The 23,794-nt window shown below is 49.3% G+C and overlaps 4 protein-coding genes across 4 annotated transcripts; 1 reads left to right on the forward strand and 3 right to left on the reverse strand.

Moving 5' to 3' along the window:
• Positions 1–1,217: 1,217 nt before the first annotated feature.
• Positions 1,218–1,757, reverse strand: LOC121404568. Its single transcript, XM_041594225.1, has one exon. The coding sequence runs from the start codon at positions 1,755–1,757 to the stop codon at positions 1,218–1,220; it is 540 nt and encodes a 179-aa protein (XP_041450159.1).
• A 3,481-nt stretch (positions 1,758–5,238) lies between these two features.
• On the reverse strand, positions 5,239–5,778 carry LOC121404569. The gene has a single exon (XM_041594226.1). It carries the CDS (start codon positions 5,776–5,778, stop codon positions 5,239–5,241), a length of 540 nt encoding a protein of 179 aa, XP_041450160.1.
• Positions 5,779–8,986: 3,208 nt separating this feature from the next.
• On the reverse strand, positions 8,987–9,526 carry LOC121404570. The gene has a single exon (XM_041594227.1). The coding sequence runs from the start codon at positions 9,524–9,526 to the stop codon at positions 8,987–8,989; it is 540 nt and encodes a 179-aa protein (XP_041450161.1).
• Positions 9,527–13,586: 4,060 nt separating this feature from the next.
• On the forward strand, positions 13,587–16,962 carry LOC121404571. The gene is made up of 3 exons (XM_041594228.1): positions 13,587–14,070; positions 14,158–15,803; positions 15,865–16,962. The coding sequence occupies exons 1-3, from the start codon at positions 13,587–13,589 to the stop codon at positions 16,960–16,962; spliced, it is 3,228 nt and encodes a 1,075-aa protein (XP_041450162.1).
• Positions 16,963–23,794: the final 6,832 nt, after the last annotated feature.

The following is a 23,794-nucleotide window of genomic DNA, read 5'->3' on the forward strand; positions in this document are numbered from 1 at the left end:
TTGATGAGCGCCTGGATCTTAGAGACTATGAGAGCTAGAGAAACCAAATTTGGTTTCCAGACTCATGTGATATCACACTGCTACAAGTGTATTTCAAAATTTCGCCCCGCCCCCTTCCGCCCACACAAAGGACGAAAATCTGTGGCAGGCACATTTTTAAAGATACGATAAAACTAAAAAAACTAAAAAACGCAGTATCGTAGAGAATGCCCATATCTACCAGATTGCCGAATCTGAACTAGATCGGATCATAATTATAGCCAGAATGAAGAAATTCATTTTCAGTTGCTTCCCCTCCCCCTCCCGATCAAGACAACGCAACTCATTTTCCTTCTCGCTCGCACACTCTGCCGCGTTCAGTGCGCGAGCAACCCCTAGCGGAGGAGATGTAGAATCTAATTGGAACTTGTACAGTCTACATGTTAGATGTAGAATATACACTGTATATGTAGATGTAGATAGCATATGTAGCAAATAAATGTAAAATGTAAAATTTTTTTTTTTTCTAAAATTCTTAAAAATCATAAGCTCAAAAATGTATATACTGACTGAGTACGGGTATAAGTAGAGTCGCGTCCCCAGAAGCGACTCACACGTTCCTTCTCGTTAATAGCTATTTTAATTGAATTTAAGAACACAGCCGATACATTTATTACAATTTTATTTTGTTAGTATTTAGTAGCGGCAGTACGCGTATTTAATATGTTTGCTTAAGGTATATAGACCGAACGTTCTGAATATCAATAATTGACTGATCGCAGGGCAAAATGGGCCGACTGCCCGTGCCCTATGCATAACGAGAGCGTGAGAGCATTATGGCATAGTTAGGCTCGGCTTCTGAGCCGAGTAGAGCAAGAGAGCTGCTTAAACGCAGCAGGTGCAGCAGCAACACGAAGGCAGCGGGAGACAGCCGCCAGAACAGACGCTGTCGGGCGTAGGCATATGCGTTATGCTGCTTGACCCGACATACTCCCCCCGTTGGAAGCCCGACTTTCAACAGCATCTTTAAGGGGAAGCAGACACAGCTTGTTAACGGCTCGCTTGGTCATTCCGGATGCACTCTTCAGAACAGCGACTCGGGCGACCACCCTAGCTAGTGGCCACTTCATGGGAGGGAGATTCTCATCCTTAACAAGGACCACATCTGCGACTGCCAAACTAGGCTTCGGCGTGCGCCACTTTGAGCGCTGTTGCAGTGAAGTGATGTATTCTTCCTTCTATCGGGACCAGAAGATCTGCTGCAAATATGAAACGCGCTGCCATCCGTTCAGGCTATCGAATTTTAGCTGAGTTACGTCAGGCTCAGCGAACGAAGCAGGAGGTCCGCCATACAAGAAATGAGCTAGAGTTAAAACGTCCAGATCGGCAGGATTCTCTGAAATGGATACTAAGGGTCTTGAATTAATAACTGCCGTGATGTGGCATAACAGCGTACGCAGTTCTTCAAATCCAAGCACCGAGGTGCCTATAGCACGATAGAAGTGATACTTGGCCGTCTTCACTGCAGGTTCCCACAGGCGTCCAAAGTGCGGGGAGCGTGGCGGTATGAAGTGCCAGTCAATAGCCTCAACCAAACAAAATTCCAGGACCGCCTTCTGATGGCCGTCGCTGAGAAATAGGCGCTTTAGATCCAAAAGCTCATTCCTGGCGCCGACAAAATTAGTTGCGTTATCTGACCAAATTTGTTGCGGCCTTCGTCTTGTGCATATGAACCGCTTTAGGCCGTGCAGAAAGGAGACTGTAGACAAATCCTTCATCCTCCAAATGAACAGCCTTAGTCGCAAAGCAAATGAAGACGCAGACGTAGCATTTGATTGGAGCCTTGTTGCGTGCCTCTGGCTTGTAGAAAAAAGGGCCACAGAAAACAGAAACAGTGAGTCCGGGATGCCGAATCCGGTTGACAAACTTGTGAATATATTCAAAAACGCGTTGCATGGACGCAAAAGAGTTCGCATACTTGGACTCAGATACGATGTCTACGTAGGGCGATTTTACCAGGAGAACCTTCGGACGAAGCTCCAGGGTTGGCTTAACAGGTAGTACAGTGGGTGGCCAGTCATCAGAGGATCCGCAAAGAAAGGGAGGTCCATGAGCCCAAAGAGGTGACTCGCTCAACTCTACTAGAAGAGCCCCTCGCGAGAGAATGTCAGCCGGGTTCAATGCTGTGGGAACATAGTGCCATTCCATTTGAGCAGTAAGTTCCTGTATCGTTGCCACTCTATTTGCGACAAATACTTTGAATCTGGACGGTTCGTCCCGAATCCAAGAGAGCGCAACAGACGAATCACACCAACAGTAAAACTTCCCTTTGAATACCTTCATTCCGGCTATCTCAGATTTGAGTCTAGCTAGCAACTCCGCTCCACAAAGCTCCAGCTTTGGTACAGTCAGTGTTTTCAATGGAGCAACACGAGATTTTGCACAGAGTAAATGGCTGCTGAACCGCTGACCCTTAGACACAACATAAATGCAGGCACCATAAGCCTCAATGCTGGCGTCCCAAAATTCGTGAATTTCTAGCTCAAAATTCGTAATAAGCACGAACCGAGGAAATTCATAGCGTCGAATGTGGCCAAAACTGTTACATAATTCCTGCCAGGAGGTGTTCAGTCCTGATGGCAAGCTTTCATCCCAGGACAACTTCTCCTTGCACAATTGCTAGAGAAAGATTTTTGAATTTGTAATGACAGGTCCAGCTAGTCCAAGGGGGTCGTAGAACCGGGCTATTGTAGGAGAATAAAAGTTGATCAGACACAGGATCCCAGGCAAGTCCCAGTGTTTTGGTAAAATCACTGCCATCGTCGAATTTCAAATAAGTTTCCTTGTCCTTCTCCGGAACCCCATCGAGGACAGGAGGGACGTTCGAACACCATTTCCTCAGTCGGAACTGGCCTCTACTCAAAATTCCTGCAGTTTGCTTACGAATGCGGATAGCCTCCTCCGGAGAGCTGGATCCAGATATTAGGTCATCAACGTAGAAGTCACGGCGAAGAACCTCAGTCCCAATAGGAAACGCTGTCTGTTCATCCATTGCCAGCTGATGCATCGCCCGCACAGATAAATAAGAGGCAGGCTTCGTCCCATAAGTAACGGTGTCCAGCTTGAACACACGCAACTCCTCTTGCACGGAATTCCTCCATGGAATACACTGTCCTCAGATGAGACCCTGACACATCGGTACATCTTGCAAATATCTCCCGTAATCGCAACTGCATGTGACCGAAATCGAGTAAGAATATGGAAAAGCTTCGGTTGGATTACAGGACCGGCCATTAAAACGTCGTTCAGGGAATAACCAGATAATGTTGATGCAGATCCATCGAAAACGACCCGAAGATTGGTTGTAGAACTATCTTCCTTTGTGACGCAATGGTGAGCCAAAAAATATCGGCAGGAGCTGATTGACTCGGCAGGAACCAAGGACATACTCTTTTATGAAAGCAGCATACAGAGATTTTACATCAGGACGGCGATCTAACTTCCGTTCAAGGGATAAGAACCTTCGAAGAGCGTGATGGTACGATTCTCCCAAGAGATCCAGATTGTATTTTGCCGGCAGCCTAACACAATAATCGCCGGTTTGCAATCGGCGGAAATGCTGCACAAAGTGAGCTTCACAATCTAGCTCTTCTTTGGTAGAATTTACTATGGGTTCGATGCAATTCTCTACCTCCCAAAACCGTCGCAGCAGGAACTCAAGTCTCTCGTCTAGGTTATCCTCCGCAGCTACGGCCGGGGTGCGCGAAACCATTAAAGAGGACCCCTTCTTTAGCCGGGAACAACCTCCAGATATGACCCATCACAAGATCGCAGATGCTGAAACTTCTCAATGTTGGATAGGTCTGGATGATTGTCGATGATGGTCGTGAACATCGAGTAAAAGTCCGTCCAATCCGCATATCCTCCGCTAAACCTTGGCAATTGTATGGGAGGAAGGGATGATCCTGGCCTACGACGAGGTGGAGGCTGAGCACCGGCAAAACCTGCAGTTGCATTTGCTCCAGCAAACGTAGAATGCAGCGGCATGTATCCGCTAATCCTAGCAGTTTCACGCATGATCGAAGCCTTGAGAGCACTGGCAATTGTTTCAAAGCTGTCGCACAGTCCACTATGAATTTCGTTGCAGTCCAATTCTTCAAGCTGTTTCAAATTGCCCATTCAGCTTCTCGATCTGCTCCAGCTTTACCAGTAGCATGTAATAGTCACAGACAGCAGCCTCATCTTCCCAAGCGGTAGCCAATCTCACATAGTTCCGTTGACTTAATCCTCAGAAAAGACACCCTGTTTTGCTCCCTGGGCACTGGAGCGTCGTTGGCAGCATCTATAGCAGCAGCGGTTCTAAAAACGTTCGTAGCGGGAAGAGGAACACAAAGCGCAATGCGCGTAACAAAGGGGAACTTCAAGCGCAATTTGTGTATGCACAGGCGGCCGGTGTATATGCTTCTACGGCAGCTATGTGGTCGATGGCACTGGTTATGTGGTCGATGGCACTGGATCAGAGCGGCGAGCAAAGCAGACGAACGAACGGCAATTAAGTGTTAATTATTATGTTGAAATGTAGTTTGTGATATGTACCAAATTGCACAAATCACGTCGGGGTCACCAATGTTTGAGCTATTAAGCGTTTTTAATAGCTATTTTAATTGAATTTAAGAACAGAGCCGATACATTTATTACAATTTTATTTTATTAGTATTTAGTAGCGGCAGTACGCGTATTTAATATGTTTGCTTAAGGTATATAGACCGAACGTTCTGAATATCAATAATTGACTGATCGCAGGGAAAAATGGGCCGACTGCCCGTGCCCTATGCATAACGAGAGCGTGAGAGCATTATGGCATAGTTAGGCTCGGCTTCTGAGCCGAGTAGAGCAAGAGAGCTGCTTAAACGCAGCAGGTGCAGCAGCAACACGAAGGCAGCGGGAGACAGCCGCCAGAACAGACGCTGCCGGGCGTAGGCATATGCGTTATGCTGCTTGACCCGACATACTCCCCCCGTTGGAAGCCCGACTTTCAACAGCATCTTTAAGGGGAAGCAGACACAGCTTGTTAACGGCTCGCTTGGTCATTCCGGATGCACTCTTCAGAACAGCGACTCGGGCGACCACCCTAGCTAGTGGCCACTTCATGGGAGGGAGATTCTCATCCTTAACAAGGACCACATCTGCGACTGCCAAACTAGGCTTCGGCGTGCGCCACTTTGAGCGCTGTTGCAGTGAAGTGATGTATTCTTCCTTCTATCGGGACCAGAAGATCTGCTGCAAATATGAAACGCGCTGCCATCCGTTCAGGCTATCGAATTTTAGCTGAGTTACGTCAGGCTCAGCGAACGAAGCAGGAGGTCCGCCATATAAGAAATGAGCTAGAGTTAAAACGTCCAGATCGGCAGGATTCTCTGAAATGGATACTAAGGGTCTTGAATTAATAACTGCCGTGATGTGGGATAACAGCGTACGCAGTTCTTCAAATCCATGCACCGAGGTGCCTATAGCACGATAGAAGTGATACTTGGCCGTCTTCACTGCAGGTTCCCACAGGCGTCCAAAGTGCGGGGAGCGTGGCGGTATGAAGTGCCAGTCAATAGCCTCAACCAAACAAAATTCCAGGACCGCCTTCTGATGGCCGTCGCTGAGAAATAGGCGCTTTAGATCCAAAAGCTCATTCCTGGCGCCGACAAAATTAGTTGCGTTATCTGACCAAATTTGTCGCGGCCTTCGTCTTGTGCATATGAACCGCTTTAGGCTGTGCAGAAAGGAGACTGTAGACAAATCCTTCATCCTCCAAATGAACAGCCTTAGTCGCAAAGCAAATGAAGACGCAGACGTAGCATTTGATTGGAGCCTTGTTTGCGTGCCTCTGGCTTGTAGAAAAAAGGGCCACAGAAAACAGAAACAGTGAGTCCGGGATGCCGAATCCGGTTGACAAACTTGTGAATATATTCAAAAACGCGTTGCATGGACGCAAAAGAGTTCGCATACTTGGACTCAGATACGATGTCTACGTAGGGCGATTTTACCAGGAGAACCTTCGGACGAAGCTCCAGGGTTGTCTTAACAGGTAGTACAGTGGGTGGCCAGTCATCAGAGGATCCGCAAAGAAAAGGTCCATGAGCCCAAAGAGGTGACTCGCTCAACTCTACAAGAAGAGCCCCTCGCGAGAGAATGTCAGCTGGGTTCAATGCTGTGGGAACATAGTGCCATTCCATTTGAGCAGTAAGTTCCTGTATCGTTGCCACTCTATTTGCGACAAATACTTTGAATCTGGACGGTTCGTCCCGAATCCAAGAGAGCGCAACAGACGAATCACACCAACAGTAAAACTTCCCTTTGAATACCTTCATTCCGGCTATCTCAGATATGAGTCTAGCTAGCAACTCCGCTCCACAAAGCTCCATCTTTGGTACAGTCAGTGTTTTCAATGGAGCAGCACGAGATTTTGCACAGAGTAAGTGGCTGCTGAACCGCTGACCCTTAGACACAACATAAATGCAGGCACCATAAGCCTCAATGCTGGCGTCCCAAAATTCGTGAATTTCTAGCTCAAAATTCGTAATAAGCACGAACCGAGGAAATTCATAGCGTCGAATGTGGCCAAAACTGTTACATAATTCCTGCCAGGAGGTGTTCAGTCCTGATGGCAAGCTTTCATCCCAGGACAACTTCTCCTTGCACAATTGCTAGAGAAAGATTTTTGAATTTGTAATGACAGGTCCAGCTAGTCCAAGGGGGTCGTAGAACCGGGCTATTGTAGGAGAATAAAAGTTGATCAGACACAGGATCCCAGGCAAGTCCCAGTGTTTTGGTAAAATCACTGCCATCGTCGAATTTCAAATAAGTTTCCTTGTCCTTCTCCGGAACCCCATCGAGGACAGGAGGGACGTTCGAACACCATTTCCTCAGTCGGAACTGGCCTCTACTCAAAATTCCTGCAGTTTGCTTACGAATGCGGATAGCCTCCTCCGGAGAGCTGGATCCAGATATTAGGTCATCAACGTAGAAGTCACGGCGAAGAATCTCAGTCCCAATAGGAAACGCTGTCTGTTCATCCATTGCCAGCTGATGCATCGCCCGCACAGATAAATAAGAGGCAGGCTTCGTCCCATAAGTAACGGTGTCCAGCTTGAACACACGCAACTCCTCTTGCATGGAATTCCTCCATGGAATACACTGTCCTCAGATGAGACCCTGACACATCGGTACATCTTGCAAATATCTCCCGTAATCGCAACTGCATGTGACCGAAATCGAGTAAGAATATGGAAAAGCTTCGGTTGGATTACAGGACCGGCCATTAAAACGTCGTTCAGGGAATAACCAGATAATGTTGATGCAGATCCATCGAAAACGACCCGAAGATTGGTTGTAGAACTATCTTCCTTTGTGACGCAATGGTGAGCCAAAAAATATCGGCAGGAGCTGATTGACTCGGCAGGAACCAAGGACATACTCTTTTATGAAAGCAGCATACAGAGATTTTACATCAGGACGGCGATCTAACTTCCGTTCAAGGGATAAGAACCTTCGAAGAGCGTGATGGTACGATTCTCCCAAGAGATCCAGATTGTATTTTGCCGGCAGCCTAACACAATAATCGCCGGTTTGCAATCGGCGGAAATGCTGCACAAAGTGAGCTTCACAATCTAGCTCTTCTTTGGTAGAATTTACTATGGGTTCGATGCAATTCTCTACCTCCCAAAACCGTCGCAGCAGGAACTCAAGTCTCTCGTCTAGGTTATCCTCCGCAGCTACGGCCGGGGTGCGCGAAACCATTAAAGAGGACCCCTTCTTTAGCCGGGAACAACCTCCAGATATGACCCATCACAAGATCGCAGATGCTGAAACTTCTCAATGTTGGATAGGTCTGGATGATTGTCGATGATGGTCGTGAACATCGAGTAAAAGTCCGTCCAATCCGCATATCCTCCGCTAAACCTTGGCAATTGTATGGGAGGAAGGGATGATCCTGGCCTACGACGAGGTGGAGGCTGAGCACCGGCAAAACCTGCAGTTGCATTTTCTCCAGCAAACGTAGAATGCAGCGGCATGTATCCGCTAATCCTAGCAGTTTCACGCATGATCGAAGCCTTGAGAGCACTGGCAATTGTTTCAAAGCTGTCGCACAGTCCACTATGAATTTCGTTGCAGTCCAATTCTTCAAGCTGTTTCAAATTGCCCATTCAGCTTCTCGATCTGCTCCAGCTTTACCAGTAGCATGTAATAGTCACAGACAGCAGCCTCATCTTCCCAAGCGGTAGCCAATCTTTTCAATTTCTCACATAGTTCCGTTGACTTAATCCTCATAAAAGACACCCTGTTTTGCTCCCTGGGCACTGGAGCGTCGTTGGCAGCATCCATAGCAGCAGCGGTTCTAAAAACGTTCGTAGCAGGAAGAGGAACACAAAGCGCAACGCGCGTAACAAACGGGAACTTCAAGCGCAATTTGTGTATGCACAGGCGGCCGGTGTATATGCTTCTACGGCAGCTATTTTATTAGTATTTAGTAGCGGCAGTACGCGTATTTAATATGTTTGCTTAAGGTATATAGACCGAACGTTCTGAATATCAATAATTGACTGATCGCAGGGCAAAATGGGCCGACTGCCCGTGCCCTATGCATAACGAGAGCGTGAGAGCATTATGGCATAGTTAGGCTCGGCTTCTGAGCCGAGCGGGAGACAGCCGCCAGAACAGACGCTGCCGGGCGTAGGCATATGCGTTATGCTGCTTGACCCGACATACTCCCCCCGTTGGAAGCCCGACTTTCAACAGCATCTTTAAGGGGAAGCAGACACAGCTTGTTAACGGCTCGCTTGGTCATTCCGGATGCACTCTTCAGAACAGCGACTCGGGCGACCACCCTAGCTAGTGGCCACTTCATGGGAGGGAGATTCTCATCCTTAACAAGGACCACATCTGCGACTGCCAAACTAGGCTTCGGCGTGCGCCACTTTGAGCGCTGTTGCAGTGAAGTGATGTATTCTTCCTTCTATCTGGACCAGAAGATCTGCTGCAAATATGAAACGCGCTGCCATCCGTTCAGGCTATCGAATTTTAGCTGAGTTACGTCAGGCTCAGCGAACGAAGCAGGAGGTCCGCCATATAAGAAATGAGCTAGAGTTAAAACTTCCAGATCGGCAGGATTCTCTGAAATGGATACTAAGGGTCTTGAATTAATAACTGCCGTGATGTGGGATAACAGCGTACGCAGTTCTTCAAATCCATGCACCAAGGTGCCTATAGCACGATAGAAGTGATACTTGGCCGTCTTCACTGCAGGTTCCCACAGGCGTCCAAAGTGCGGGGAGCGTGGCGGTATGAAGTGCCAGTCAATAGCCTCAACCAAACAAAATTCCAGGACCGCCTTCTGATGGCCGTCGCTGAGAAATAGGCGCTTTAGATCCAAAAGCTCATTCCTGGCGCCGACAAAATTAGTTGCGTTATCTGACCAAATTTGTCGCGGCCTTCGTCTTGTGCATATGAACCGCTTTAGGCCGTGCAGAAAGGAGACTGTAGACAAATCCTTCATCCTCCAAATGAACAGCCTTAGTCGCAAAGCAAATGAAGACGCAGACGTAGCATTTGATTGGAGCCTTGTTTGCGTGCCTCTGGCTTGTAGAAAAAAGGGCCACAGAAAACAGAAACAGTGAGTCCGGGATGCCGAATCCGGTTGACAAACTTGTGAATATATTCAAAAACGCGTTGCATGGACGCAAAAGAGTTCGCATACTTGGACTCAGATACGATGTCTACGTAGGGCGATTTTACCAGGAGAACCTTCGGACGAAGCTCCAGGGTTGTCTTAACAGGTAGTACAGTGGGTGGCCAGTCATCAGAGGATCCGCAAAGAAAAGGTCCATGAGCCCAAAGAGGTGACTCGCTCAACTCTACTAGAAGAGCCCCTCGCGAGAGAATGTCAGCCGGGTTCAATGCTGTGGGAACATAGTGCCATTCCATTTGAGCAGTAAGTTCCTGTATCGTTGCCACTCTATTTGCGACAAATACTTTGAATCTGGACGGTTCGTCCCGAATCCAAGAGAGCGCAACAGACGAATCACACCAACAGTAAAACTTCCCTTTGAATACCTTCATTCCGGCTATCTCAGATATGAGTCTAGCTAGCAACTCCGCTCCACAAAGCTCCATCTTTGGTACAGTCAGTGTTTTCAATGGAGCAGCACGAGATTTTGCACAGAGTAAGTGGCTGCTGAACCGCTGACCCTTAGACACAACATAAATGCAGGCACCATAAGCCTCAATGCTGGCGTCCCAAAATTCGTGAATTTCTAGCTCAAAATTCGTAATAAGCACGAACCGAGGAAATTCATAGCGTCGAATGTGGCCAAAACTGTTACATAATTCCTGCCAGGAGGTGTTCAGTCCTGATGGCAAGCTTTCATCCCAGGACAACTTCTCCTTGCACAATTGCTAGAGAAAGATTTTTGAATTTGTAATGACAGGTCCAGCTAGTCCAAGGGGGTCGTAGAACCGGGCTATTGTAGGAGAATAAAAGTTGATCAGACACAGGATCCCAGGCAAGTCCCAGTGTTTTGGTAAAATCACTGCCATCGTCGAATTTCAAATAAGTTTCCTTGTCCTTCTCCGGAACCCCATCGAGGACAGGAGGGACGTTCGAACACCATTTCCTCAGTCGGAACTGGCCTCTACTCAAAATTCCTGCAGTTTGCTTACGAATGCGGATAGCCTCCTCCGGAGAGCTGGATCCAGATATTAGGTCATCAACGTAGAAGTCACGGCGAAGAATCTCAGTCCCAATAGGAAACGCTGTCTGTTCATCCATTGCCAGCTGATGCATGCCCGCACAGATAAATAAGAGGCAGGCTTCGTCCCATAAGTAACGGTGTCCAGCTTGAACACACGCAACTCCTCTTGCACGGAATTCCTCCATGGAATACACTGTCCTCAGATGAGACCCTGACACATCGGTACATCTTGCAAATATCTCCCGTAATCGCAACTACATGTGACCGAAATCGAGTAAGAATATGGAAAAGCTTCGGTTGGATTACAGGACCGGCCATTAAAACGTCGTTCAGGGAATAACCAGATAATGTTGATGCAGATCCATCGAAAACGACCCGAAGATTGGTTGTAGAACTATCTTCCTTTGTGACGCAATGGTGAGCCAAAAAATATCGGCAGGAGCTGATTGACTCGGCAGGAACCAAGGACATACTCTTTTATGAAAGCAGCATACAGAGATTTTACATCAGGACGGCGATCTAACTTCCGTTCAAGGGATAAGAACCTTCGAAGAGCGTGATGGTACGATTCTCCCAAGAGATCCAGATTGTATTTTGCCGGCAGCCAAACACAATAATCGCCGGTTTGCAATCGGCGGAAATGCTGCACAAAGTGAGCTTCACAATCTAGCTCTTCTTTGGTAGAATTTACTATGGGTTCGATGCAATTCTCTACCTCCCAAAACCGTCGCAGCAGGAACTCAAGTCTCTCGTCTAGGTTATCCTCCGCAGCTACGGCCGGGGTGCGCGAAACCATTAAAGAGGACCCCTTCTTTAGCCGGGAACAACCTCCAGATATGACCCATCACAAGATCGCAGATGCTGAAACTTCTCAATGTTGGATAGGTCTGGATGATTGTCGATGATGGTCGTGAACATCGAGTAAAAGTCCGTCCAATCCGCATATCCTCCGCTAAACCTTGGCAATTGTATGGGAGGAAGGGATGATCCTGGCCTACGACGAGGTGGAGGCTGAGCACCGGCAAAACCTGCAGTTGCATTTGCTCCAGCAAACGTAGAATGCAGCGGCATGTATCCGCTAATCCTAGCAGTTTCACGCATGATCGAAGCCTTGAGAGCACTGGCAATTGTTTCAAAGCTGTCGCACAGTCCACTATGAATTTCGTTGCAGTCCAATTCTTCAAGCTGTTTCAAATTGCCCATTCAGCTTCTCGATCTGCTCCAGCTTTACCAGTAGCATGTAATAGTCACAGACAGCAGCCTCATCTTCCCAAGCGGTAGCCAATCTTTTCAATTTCTCACATAGTTCCGTTGACTTAATCCTCAGAAAAGACACCCTGTTTTGCTCCCTGGGCACTGGAGCGTCGTTGGCAGCATCCATAGCAGCAGCGGTTCTAAAAACGTTCGTAGCAGGAAGAGGAACACAAAGCGCAACGCGCGTAACAAACGTGAACTTCAAGCGCAATTTGTGTATGCACAGGCGGCCGGTGTATATGCTTCTACGGCAGCTATGTGGTCGATGGCACTGGTTATGTGGTCGATGGCACTGGATCAGAGCGGCGAGCAAAGCAGACGAACGAACGGCAATTAAGTGTTAATTATTATGTTAAAATGTAGTTTGTGATATGTACCAAATTGCACAAATCACGTCGGGGTCACCAATGTTTGAGCTATTAAGCGTTTTTAATAGCTATTTTAATTGAATTTAAGAACAGAGCCGATACATTTATTACAATTTTATTTTATTAGTATTTAGTAGCGGCAGTACGCGTATTTAATATGTTTGCTTAAGGTATATAGACCGAACGTTCTGAATATCAATAATTGACTGATCGCAGGGAAAAATGGGCCGACTGCCCGTGCCCTATGCATAACGAGAGCGTGAGAGCATTATGGCATAGTTAGGCTCGGCTTCTGAGCCGAGCAAGCAAGAGAGCTGCTTAAACGCAGCAGGTGCAGCAGCAACACGAAGGCAGCGGGAGACAGCCGCCAGAACAGACGCTGCCGGGCGTAGGCATATGCGTTATGCTGCTTGACCCGACAAATACCTTTTGGAAGGTTGCGGGCCCAACTGCCAATTGGGAACAATGCAAACGAAAAAGGGTAAAAAATTTACACATTTGGTACCTGATCGCGTTCCTTTTTAGCTCCAAAGTCTCTCCATAGATTTTAATGAGCGATACCTTAAACGACGCCAAATTAATGCACTTATATAAAAAAAAAAATAGAGGACACAGGATATAATTTTTTTTCGACTTTTCCTGAGTTTTTAGAGTCAAAATTTCGTAAAAAATACCGCACAAAAATCATCATTTTTGCATTTCAATGCTTTATATTTCCCAGACGGTAAGCTGAAATCACAAAGTGGTTGGGCTCAACTTCTAGCTGTGTTAATTATCTTTTCAAAATAGCAAAACAGACGTAGGATACTAGAGTTATGTGAAACAACAAGCGCTACCTCTGAAAAAAGCTTAAAAAAAAATACAAGACTTCAAAAATTATTCAAAAAAAAGTTCTGCCATAGAAAACTAAAAATATCATCAAACCATTTCTAAGCCCCAAATCTTTAAGAAAAAGTTCGTTTTGTTCCTTGAGGAAAAATCGTGTTGACTAGTGTAATTATCATTGATCGCTGTTGTTATTAAGAAGTCGTGAATGTCGAGAACTATTAATTTATCATTAATAATTCTATTTTTGGTAATTAATAAATTTCCTTCTGACAACAAAATCATCCAACGAGTGCGCAAATAAATATTAGAATATTTAAATTCCTCTGGCCTACGTGTGCGACGAGTATCATTCCGATTTCACCTTCTGTACCGCAGGAATTGCGAGCTCTACCCATAACAGATCCATCAGCTGAGTATGCCTTCTGGTGGAAAGAAAGTCAGCAAAAAACTAAAGCGTGTAAGCTCGCAGAGTGACGCCCAGCCGCCCAGCTCTTCCACAGTAGTTACTACACCCACTTCTTTTCGTTCGCCCTCACGCTCGCGAGTTCCGACCACTTCCAAGGTTTGCCAGTCCATATTGGACACCCTGTTGTGTCCCTCACCATCCACGTGCACGGTTCCAGGAACCAAGGCCCAATCTGCCGCCAGCTCTGCACGGTCTAGGTTTGCTTTGGCTACAGGCCGGCTCACTCACTTTGACCAGAAACTTTTCAGTGGGGACTACCAGCAGTGGCCCACGTTCCGAGACCTATTCACCGCCAACTACATAAACAACGCCAGGTTGACTCCGGTGGAAAAATTATACCACCTCAACCAGAAAACGAGCGGTGAAGCCCACGACATAGTGGCTCAGGCCCCGCTCACGAATGATGGGTTTGATTCTGCCTGGAACAACCTTCGTGAGCGTTTCTAAAATAAAAGTCTGATACTGAAGGCCCAGCTGAAGATCCTTTTCAGCTTGCCTTTCATCCGATCTGAATCTGGAGCCGCCTTAAAGGAGCTCCATAGGTCTGTCCACAAATGCCTCACGACCCTTCAGCACTCAGAGGTGTCCACCGACAGCTGCTTTGCAGATGGCGTGCTGGTGTACCTCATTACCGATAAGTTGCCAAAGGCGACCGTCAAGCTTTGGGAACAATCGGTTCCGAACAAATTCGAGGTTCCGACTTGGCGCGCCATGAACAAGTTCTTAGGGGAGAGATACCTCTCTCTCGAGGCGACCGAGGACGGTCATCCAGGCATCGAGACGCACTACAATTCTCGTACAAGCCTTCCCACTCCTGCACCTCGACGAGTCAACTCCTTTGAGGGGAGAATCTCCAGCAAGGCGCGCACTTGCGACCTCTGTTCCCGGAGTTATCATCCGGTGCGATCATGCCCAGAATTTCTTCGCCTGACCGTACAGGAACGGTCAAGCTACATTCAGCAGAAACAACTCTGCTTAAACTGCTTCGCGCGAGGACACCAACTCTGGGACTGCACCAGTGCGTACAACTGCAGTACGTGCAATGGACGACACCACACCCTCCTTCATCGGGGCGAGCAGACTCCGAGTGGCTCCAACTGTGCTCCCAGTCCTCACACCACACAAGCCCCTACCACCATACAGTCCACTTCCTCTTCTCTTCCTTCGTCCAACGACTCGGCCCATGTCCAGAGCTATTGTTCTACAAATGTCCACCAGGTGCTACTGGGCACAGCAATAGTGGACATTTGTCATGCCGGCACAAGATATAAGGCTAGAGCCCTGATCGACTCCGGATTTGAGGCCACCTCTATTACTGAGCGGATATTCAAAATCATTCGGCTCCCCTTCCAAGCCGTCCAGGCTCAAGTCTCCGGTTTGAGTCAAACGGTAGCGGCCAAGGACCAGAAACTCTGCCACTTCACGATCGGCTCCGCCTTAAGGCCCGGCCTCCAGGTCGAGACCACGGCTTACGTTCTTCCGCAATTGGCAGGTAACTTCCCGTCATATCCTGTACCGCAGAAGTACATGACAGACCTTCCTAAACTCCAGTTAGCGGACCCCTGCTTTCATCGCAGCTCGCAGATAGACGTGCTTATAGGCGCTGATATCCTTCCATCCATCGTTTTGAGCGGCTTCCGGTCCAACATTTGTGGCTCGCTCTTGGGCCAAGAGACTATCTTCGGATGGGTCCTATCCGGTCCTGTCGCAGCTGACTCATCTCGAATGATCTCTTCCTTCACCACGAAGATTTCGGTCAGCTCTGACGTTCGACTCGAGAAACTTCTCACAAGGTTTTGGGAGGTGGAGGACCTTCCAGGGAGACCTACGAGCGAGTCAGACTCCATTTGCGAGGACAATTTTCTCCAGACCACGCAGCGAGCTCCCGACGGGAGATACATCGTCAGTCTTCCATTCAAATGTCCAGAAAAGATAGACTTAGGCTACTCCAGGCTTTCGGCCCACGCCCAGTTTCTGAGAAACGAGCAGCGTCTGCAGCGAAACTTGCCTCTAAAGGAGCAGTACGACGCCGTCATTCACGAGTATTTAGAGCTAGGCCACATGAAACAGGTTCCACCTAGTCATGACTCCGGCCACTTCTATCTTCCACACCATGCTGTTTTCAAGCCAGAAAGCGTCCAGCCCGTCTTCGAACGGAAGAAGCCTGTATGACATATTGCATTCAGGGCCAGTCATTCAGTACGACTTGACCACGCAAATCCTGAAGTGGCGCGTATTCCGATACGTTTTCAACGCCGACATCAATAAGATGTATCGGCAGATCCTCGTGGCGCCACAACACACTCCATATCAACGGATAATCTTTCGCAATCCTAGCGGGGACGTGTGCGACTATGAACTCGATACGGTCACCTTCGGAGTCAGCTGCGCGCCATTTCTCGCCATTCGCGTCCTAAGGCAACTCGCACATGAAGTGCGTCCTCGGTTCCCAAAGGCAAGCGACATCCTGGCCAATTACATGTACGTAGACGACGTTCTAGCTGGTACACATACCCAGCCTCAGGCAATTTTCGCCATCGCCGAGTTGCGAGAAGCACTCGATTCCGCCGGCTTTCCACTCCGAAAATGGACCGCCAATCAGAAGGGCGTGCTGAGCGACATACCTCTCGACCACTTACTGCGAGCTGATTTCCTCGAGCTCGAAGAAAGCAGTATCGCAAAGACCTTGGGTATCCGATGGCAAGCTAGTGCCGACGAGTTTTTCTTCGTCCCTCCCGAATTAATTCATCGGGAGGCCTGCACGAAACGCAATGTGCTGTCCCAGATTGCGAAGCTGTTTGATCCAGCGGGATGGCTTGCCCCCTTTGTCATCCAAGCTAAGATGTTCATGCAGGAAGTGTGGTTACGAGAGTTAGGTTGGGACGATGACCTTCCTGGCGATCTGCGTCAAACGTGGGAGACCTTCCTGCAGAGTTTTCCGGCCATCCAGCAGATCCACATACCAAGGGGGATCCACGTCTGTCCGACTGCCAAGGTGCAAATTCATGGCTTCTGCGACGCGTCTCAGCGTGCCTACGGTGCGGCGATCTACGTCCGAGTGGAGCGGCCGCATGGCATATTCTGCTCTCTCCTGACAGCTAAGACTCGCGTGGCCCCCGTGAAGACGATATCCTTGCCTCGACTTGAGCTGTGCGGTGCGGTCCTTCTGGCAGAATTGTCCGCTGCCATCCTTCCAGAGATGCCGCTAGACACTAGCCAAGTGTCCTTCTGGACCGACTCTACCATTGTGCTGGCCTGGCTGCACAAGCTAGCGTGCGAATGGACCACGTTCGTGGGCAATCGAGTCGCCACGATAGCGCGCTGAAACTCCGGCGAGCTATGGAGTCATGTGCGATCGGAAGACAATCCTGCCGACCTAGCCAGCTGAGGTATGGGACCCATCGACCTCGCGGGGAACGACATGTGGTGGCATGGTCCTGCCTGGCTGCTCCTTCCGCAGTCACAGTGGCCGTGTCCACTGGACCCATTGCCGGAGACTTGGAGAAGCGAGCAGTCAAGGTTCTGCATGCAAGTAGCACATCTTCTGACATCCTCAGCTGGTTCTCGGATCTCTTACCTATGTGCAGCGATTCATCCAACGATGCAGAGGATGGTCAGTCCACATTTCCAAGGAGCCAAGCGGGGCAGAGATAGCGGCCGCACTGCAAGCCGTTACCACCGCTACGCAGGGCAAGCACTATGCGGACGAACTTCGGTGCCTTGCAACCAAACGTCCTCTCCCTGCCTCGAGTTCCCCACGGAATCTCAATCCATTCATTGACCAGAACGGTGTCATGCGAGCATGTGGCCGAGTCCAAGCCTCCGCTTCCATGTCCTACAACGAGAAACATCCAATCCTACTGCCACCCGCATCCCTCCTCGTTCGCCTGCTGGTGCGCTTCACTCATCACATAGTCCTCCATGGTGGGAACCAGCTGGTCATTCGCCTTCTCCGCGCAACGTACTGGATCCCTTGACTACGTCACGTAGTTAGGGCGGTGATCCAATCCTGTAAGGTATGCGTAATCCATCGCAAGCGACTCCAAACCCAATTAATGGGTGACCTCCCGTCCACAAGAGTCACATTCTCCAGACCATTCACATACACCGGAGTCGACTTTGCCGGTCTCTTCGACGTCACCGTGCGCGCATGCCGCATAACCAAAGGTTATGTGTGCGTGTTCGTGTGTTTCACCACGAAAGTCATCCACCTAGAGGCCACGTCCGACTTATCCACTGACACCTTCCTAGCCGCTTTCGCTCGTTTTGTCGCGAGACGAGAGTGTCCTCACGAGGTCCAATCCGCCAACGGCAGGAATTTCGTCGGCGCATCTCGTGCTCTGGCTGTAGACCTTCTCGAGGCCATCCGAACTCGGACTTCTGCGGTGTACAGTCAGCAGGGCTTATCGTGGCGGTTCATCCCTCCGGGAGCCCCTCACATGGGTGGCCTTTGGGAAGCAGGCGTGAAGAGTTTCAAGACTCTGTTCCAACGGTCGATGTATACGGCCAAATATACATTGGAGGAGTTCGCCACCTTACTCTCCAAAATTGAGGCCAGCCTTAACTCTCGACCGATCTCTCCTATGTCCGAGGACCCAAATGACCCGCTGGCTCTAAGCCCAGGTCACTTCCTGATCGGCGGGCCGCTACTCTCCGTGGCGGAGCCTGAAATCAAAGAGAGCGCCTCCTCCATCCTGTACCGCTGGCAACATCTCCAGGCTCTAACCCAGCAATTCTGTTCGCGCTGGAAGACAGAGTACCTGCGAGAGTTGCACAAGCGTAACAAATGGCAGCATCCGACAAGAGACCTAGAGGTGGGAGACCTCGTTATTATCAAGGAGGATAGCATCCCGTCTCATGAATGGCGTCTCGGACGGGTACAAAAAATGTACCCTGGGCCCGATGATAAGGTCCGTGCGATAGACCTTACCACGGTCCGAGGCCTTATCAAAAGACCGATTACCAAGGTTGTCCTGCTACCTATGGAATCGGAGATCCAGTCCACCTACTAACGCGTAGGATCCGATCCTTAAGTATCCGCCTTCTTCTCCTTAGGCTTAAGTACAACTCTCCTGCACATATTTACTAATCCTCACTTCCGATTTCCGCAGACACGGTCTCATCATGGCACCCCATCAGCCCACACGCACCCAACGCAGAAACACCGAGGATCAAGCCCACGATAGCAGGCGTACCCGAGGTACCATGTCCTACCGCTGCCGAGTCTGCCGAGGCGTCCATCCTCTTAGGAAGTGAGGGCGGTTCCTGCGGCTAAGCGCTGAAAAGCGGTTGCGGGCGGCACTTATCAATCAGTACTGCCCCAACTGCCTAGCCCACGAGCACTCGGGACGCGACTGCCCCAGCGGAGACCGTTGCCGGCATTGCCACAAGCACCACCCCACCCTACTGCATGTTCCGGACACGGATCGTCGTCGCCCCACACCAGTCACACCGTCCTCACCAGCTGGACCGCGGGGCACACCGACTGATCGACGGCCTACTCATCCGAGGACGTCGGCATCCTCCTCCAGCCGAGCTCCAACTCTGACCACACTGCTGCAGCACCGCCACCCGCAGGTACTACCGACCACCACCTATGAGACCAGGGCGTTGATCGACCCCTGCCGCCCCATGTCAGTGATCAACGCGTCGCTTGCCAAGGCTTTTCATTTGAGCACTTCCATGATCGGTGATGAAGAAGCCTGTGCAGCAGTGCTCCGGTCACCGATGTCCCCGGACTTCCTGTTGGAGGTCGTATTCCAAGTGGACCCGAAACTGCATCTGCGCACTCTTTCCGCTCCTTCCTTCCTTCCACTATTATCTGATGCAAGTAAGCCAGCATGTGGAGCGGTTTTAACTCAAACTCAGATCATTCACAAAAGGTGAAAGTAATAGGAGTACAACAGAACAAGAATTAGCAGCTATTCACTGGGCAATAACACATTTTCGACCATATGTCTATGGCAAGCATTTTTTAGTTAAAACTGATCACAGACCACTAACTTATCTTTTCTCAATGGTTAATCCAAGCTCAAAACTAACAAGAATGAGATTGGAATTGGAGGAGTATGATTTCAACGTAGAGTATCTGAAGGGAAAAGACAATTTCGTGGCAGATGCACTGTCACGAATAACAATAAAAGAATAGAAAAACATTACAACAAATATATTACAAAGAAAATTACTGCAAGATATGATGTTAGCGATTTATATACTAATGGAACAATTGATTAAAGACAATTTTTCCAAAGGCTTGAAATGCAGGCCGGTATACATAAAATCAGCCAACTCAAAGTAGCACCGTCGGAATATATCTTTGAACACGTTTCAATTGATAATTTTATAAAAATGGGTAATAAAACATTAAAATCAATTAGAGTAGCGCTACTCAACCCGGTGACCGTAATAAAAAATAAATAAGAAAAAGAAGCTATTATGTCTACATACCATGACGACCCCATACAAGGAGGTCACACTGGCATCACAAAAACCTTGGCCAAGGTCAAAAGACATTATTTCTGGAAAGGTTTGACTCGAGATATAACTGAGTACATCCGAAAATGTCAAAAATGACAAAAAGCGAAAACAACTACGCACACTAAAACTCCACTAACGATAACTGATACAAGCTTTCGACAGAGTCATAGTGGATACCATTGGTCCACTACCCAAATCAGAGAAAGGCAATGAATATGCAGTCACTTTAATATGTGACTTAACAAAATACTAAGTTGCCATACCAGTTGCAAATAAAAGTGCAAACACTATCGCTAAAGCAATATTTGAGTCTTTTATTCTGAAGTACGGTCCAATGAAGACGTTCATTACGGACATGGGAACAGAATATAAAAATTCAATACTTAATGACCTATGCAAATACTTAAACATTACATGAACCGCACACCATTGTGAGGTCCTATTTCAGGCTGTGGTATGCATCAGTTCGTCCAGGGTCCGCTACAAGAAAATTTTGTAGATTGTATGTGACTTCAGGTGTCGGGCTGGCTTGAAAAATGCAGTAGGCAAGCGAGAAATGATGATGCGAGATTTTTTGGTTGTTGTTCTTTGTTTATTCACTCTTTATTCATTCACTTTTTACGTTGCTACTCTGACTCGTAGTTGAATGTAGTGACTGAGGGACTGCGTAGTGCAGTGTCTTGGGTGTGTGACTGAGGGACTGTCTTGTGCAGTGTATTGTGTTTGGGCTGATGGACTGCCTAGTGCAGTGTCTTGTGTTCGGGCTGATGAACTGCCTGCTCTTTCGGCCGATCTTGGCCATTTTATGCAGCTGGCGATCGCACCTGAGACCCGGAAATAATTGCTTATTGATAACTTTGACAATAATTGTGGGGCGTGGTAAGTGGATCGAAGCTTGGTGCTTCGTTGACAATTGCCCAGTGGGTCAGTGTGTTTTTGCTGAGAGTCTTTAGCTGCGGCTGCATCGCAGTAGGTGCGGGCTGCAGTTGGGAAAGGTGATATCTGAATTTGGGTCAATGTTTCGAGGCCGAGTGGTTGCGAAATATCGCCAAGAAGTGGGTGACCGAGAATTTCGTGCTGTGTGTTTGGCTGATCGAGAGTTCTTAATTTTAGTAATTGCGTGCGTGGCTTAAGACTATTTTATTTCCCGGAGGTGCTGAAACACCGCTATTTGTGGAGAACCGTGGCTCGTTGGCTCTGTGTATATCAGTTTGATTATTGTCTCCCGCCAGCGTGAATGCGCTGACCCTCCGCCGTTTGGCAAGAACCATGGTTCGTTACACCGCTTTCTTCCGGGTGGGTGTTGGAGAGGTTAGTGGCATCGCTTGGCGGGTGCTGAGGTTCGCCTTTTTACCAGGTTATCCTGCACTTTGGCTTGTGCCGAGTCTTTGGATTCGTCGGTGTTAATCTAGTCACTTTAGCGTGGCGTCGGTAACGTTATATTTTCTACTGCTGCTGTGATCGTGGCCTTTCTGCCGTTCTGGGTGCTTTGTAGCTGGTTTTTGCTTGGTGGGTCGCTTATCCCATATGACGATGGTTTTCTCGGCAGTTTTCTTTGGTAGTTCTTTGTCCAGGCATTCTTGGATCGCCGGTGCTATGTTGGGTGGCCAAGGATCCGTGGTCAGTTTTGGATCGTCTTCGGTGGGTTCGGTGGCTCCGGGGTCAAACGTTTGATTCGGGTCTTTCGGTAGGATGGGTCTGTCGAATGTAAATGCTTGAATCTGCGGGGCCAAGTCCGGCGGCCACGGCTCCGGGACTGGTTCGGGCTCATGTTCGACTGGATCGGCGGCTTCACAGTCAAATGGGGTCTTCGGGTAAGAGGGTTGTATCGAAGGCGCTGGGCGGTTCGATCCTCCGTTGGTAGTCGCTTATGTGGGCGACGATGGGTGTAGTGTCGACCATGGGTATGATGTTTTGGTACGCCGGGTGTAGTACTCGTGTTATACTACAGCCAGACTGGTACGTGAACAGGTGAGTCGTGATGACCCCTCTGGTATCGCAGCAACGACTTGTGTGGGCGACGAAGATCTCGGACAAGGCTCTAGGCATGGCTCGCTGCATGGCGCTAAGAATCATGTCAGTACGCGGAAGGTACTCCATTGTGTTGGCGAGGATCGGTGTGGCGTCGGCCGTGGGTCGGACAGGACGGCTGTCGGTGCATCGTGGGGGCATCGTGCTGGTTTCCGGGCCCTCGTTGAGGGGCTCTGTGGAGATCAGTTCGATTATGGGCCCCGTCCAGCGTGGGGTTAGCGTGGCTGTTTCCCGTGTGGCTGGGCTGTCGGATGGTGGTGGCCGGTGTCCTTTTTCGCTGCTGGCGGTCGGTTTTGAGGGTGTCCGTGCGTTCCCTGCTTCCGCTGCGGTTTCTCTGCGTGCTTGCTCTGTTGCTTGTCTTGGACCTGGGCTTCCTGTGTCGAGCGCCGGGTTCAAGTGTGTTTGTCTCGTGTGTGAGATTCTCGTGGTTTGTTTGGGGTGTGTGTCCCCTGTGGTTGGCCTAGGACGCGGTTGCTCCGTAGTGACCGTGGGACTCGTTTTCCCGATTGCTTGGTTGTGGTTGGCTTGTGTTGGCCTCGGATTCGTGTTCTCCGTTGTGGGCCGGCGTTTCGTATTCGTTGCGATTGGTTTGGGTGTCAAGTGCTGCGTTGCGTTATTGGGTGCCGTGTGCGTTGTGGTAGGTCGTGGACGTAGGTTCGTGGCGATTTGTTGGGGTTTCTGGTATCGGGGTTCGGCGTCTTGTACGTGGATGGTAGTAAGCACGGGTTCAGTGGGCATGGGGTGACAGTCTCGTAGCTGTAGCAGCGTGGATCCGCATTGGATCGTCGTTTCGGTGGCACCTAGGAAGTCCATGCCGACAATGACTTGTCCCAACATGTTTGGCAGGACCAGGAGCGGGATTTGAACCTCTCGTTGATCCAGCTTGATGTGCGCCAGCAGAACTTGTGAGATCTCTCTGACCGAGCCATCGGCCAGGCGTATGCGGACGCATGCATCTTGCAGGTTGGTGTTGTTGTCTAGTTGTCGGGCGAGGTTTGCGCTGATGAAGCTTCTGGATGCCCCGGTGTCGATTGTGGCTTCCGTTGTGTGTCCTCCTATGGTCACCATCGCCACTATCCGGCCGTTGCTTACGTGTAGAGAGTTATTTTGTCGCGGGTTGGAGGAGGCGTCGTTCCCGGCTGATCCCGTCGTTTCCCGACGTGTTTTGGCGGCAGCAATTTACGGTCCGTGTGCCGCGTTTGCCACATTCCCAGCAGAATAGGATGGAGGGATTATGGCAGTCGCATGCCGCATGCTCCGCTTCACCACACCGGCGACAGGCTGCGCGTGCGGTTGCGGCTGCGGATACGTGATGGGGACGTGATCATGTGATTCGCCGTACTGTTTGAATGAGCTGGTGGTCTCTGGTGCGAGTCGCAATTCCTCTGCTCTGTGGCCGGCCTTGCGTCTCTTGGCGTGTTACGCGGGGGTGCGAAAGTGGTCGGGATGGTCCGCTCTTGGATGCTCTCGAACTCGGTGGCCAACATTGTGAGCTGTGCTAAGCTTTGTAGTTCGTGTCGCCGCACGTACATCTGGTATGCTGGCAGGGCGTTATCGTAGATCCTGTTCAGTTCCTTGGCTGCGTCGTACCTGCCGTGGTGCATGAGTAGACGTATTTCGATGAGGTAATCCTTGAACAATTCTCCTAC

Source organism: Drosophila obscura, unplaced genomic scaffold (assembly GCF_018151105.1).
Source record: "Drosophila obscura isolate BZ-5 IFL unplaced genomic scaffold, ASM1815110v1 contig_22, whole genome shotgun sequence".
NCBI classification, from domain to species: Eukaryota; Metazoa; Arthropoda; class Insecta; order Diptera; family Drosophilidae; genus Drosophila; species Drosophila obscura.